This window comes from Rhinopithecus bieti, unplaced genomic scaffold, assembly GCF_001698545.2.
Source record: "Rhinopithecus bieti isolate Rb0 unplaced genomic scaffold, ASM169854v2 scaffold_33330, whole genome shotgun sequence".
Classification (NCBI taxonomy): Eukaryota; Metazoa; Chordata; class Mammalia; order Primates; family Cercopithecidae; genus Rhinopithecus; species Rhinopithecus bieti.
In genome coordinates, this window is record NW_016814059.1 from 607,144 (window position 1) to 608,600 (window position 1,457).

At 41.9% G+C, this 1,457-nt stretch overlaps 1 protein-coding gene across 1 annotated transcript in view; it reads left to right on the forward strand.

Moving 5' to 3' along the window:
• Positions 1-320: 320 nt before the first annotated feature.
• The window catches only part of LOC108513711 (uncharacterized), a 16,515-nt gene continuing 15,378 nt past the window's right edge, over positions 321-1,457 (forward strand). The window contains exon 1 of the mRNA XM_017849572.1: positions 321-444. Within this exon, the coding sequence (XP_017705061.1) occupies positions 354-444 (91 nt within the window). The 5' untranslated portion in view covers positions 321-353. The remainder of the gene's footprint in view (positions 445-1,457) is intronic.

Consider the following 1,457-nt stretch of genomic DNA (forward strand, 5'->3'; position numbering starts at 1 on the left):
CTAATTTTTTGTATTTTAAAGTAGAGACAAGGTTTTGCCATGTTGGCCAGATTGGTCTTGAACTCCTGACCTCATGATCCACCCACCTTGGCCTCCCAAAGTGCTGGGATTACAGGCGTGAACCACCGCACCCAGCTGATTTTTTGTATTTTTAGTAGAGACCAGGTTTCACTGTGTTAGTCAGGATGGTCTTGATCTCCTGACCTCATGATCCACCCGCCTTGGCCTCCCAAAGTGCTGGGATTACACGTGTGAGCTGCGGCGCCCAGCCAGGAATTTATTTTTAAATTTAGTTTTATTTATTTAGTTTCCTAACTCTTTTATTGTTTCTAGGCAATTTTTTGAAGTATACTATGCGTAAGAAAATTATGGTGAATTGTTACGGCATCAAGACCACCAAGACCAGGACACAGAACAACCCCAGGCCGCAGAATCCTCTACCCAGTAAGGCTCCACAATCCCTCTTTTAACACACAGATTAGCTTCAGCTCTTCTTGAACTTCATATAAGTGTGAAATTCACCCATGCTGTTGAACACAGCACTGGTTCATTCATATACGTGGCCTTATAGTATTCCATCATGTGAACACAGTTGATTATCTGTTCCATTAATCACAGTAGTTTTTACCTGTTGTGAGTAAGGGTGTCACAAACAGCCTCATGTGTACTTTGTGGTGAATGGAATTCTTTTATGGATGTGGAACATACATGAGTTGAAGGGCTGGGTTATAGCGTATGCACATGCTCAGCTTTATCAAACACTGCTTAATGGCTTTTCAGAGTGGCTGTGCCAACTGACACTCTCCAAGAGTCTACAGGAGTTCCAGTTGCCCCACACCCTTGCTGACACTTGCAATCGTCAGCTGTAAATTTTAGCCATTCTATTGGGTGTATATTGGTATTTTATTGTGTTTTTGATACTCATTGCTCCCACAGTCATTGAAGTTGAGCACAGTTGTATATGCTTATTGGCAATTTGGATACTCTCTTGGCATTTTCAAAAATTGGATTTTTGTCTTTTATTGATTTGTAGAATTTCTTTATTCTGAATTTGAGTTCTTAGTTGTGCTTGTGTGAGTACACATAGTAAGCACACACACAGGTTAAAATAATTAACTGGGAGATCATTAGCCTGAGGTGGCCACAGCGCCTTGGGTTTCAACTCAAGCAAACCAAAGTCCAACTCAGTGTTCACGGTCATAGTTCAGGTAATCAGAAACCACCAGCCGATCTCTAACACAGGGCTTTCCACTGGAATGATTTCTTTCCCTTTCTTTCTCTCTTTCTCTCTTCCTCTCCTCTTTCTTTTTTCTTTTCTTACTTTCTTTCCTCTCTTTCTTTCCTGTCTTTCTACCTTCCCTTCCTTCCATTCTTCCCTCTGTCTTTTTCTTTCTCTTTTATTTCTCTTTCCTTCCTTCCTCCCTCCCTCCCTCCCTCCCTCCCCTCCCTCCCTTCCT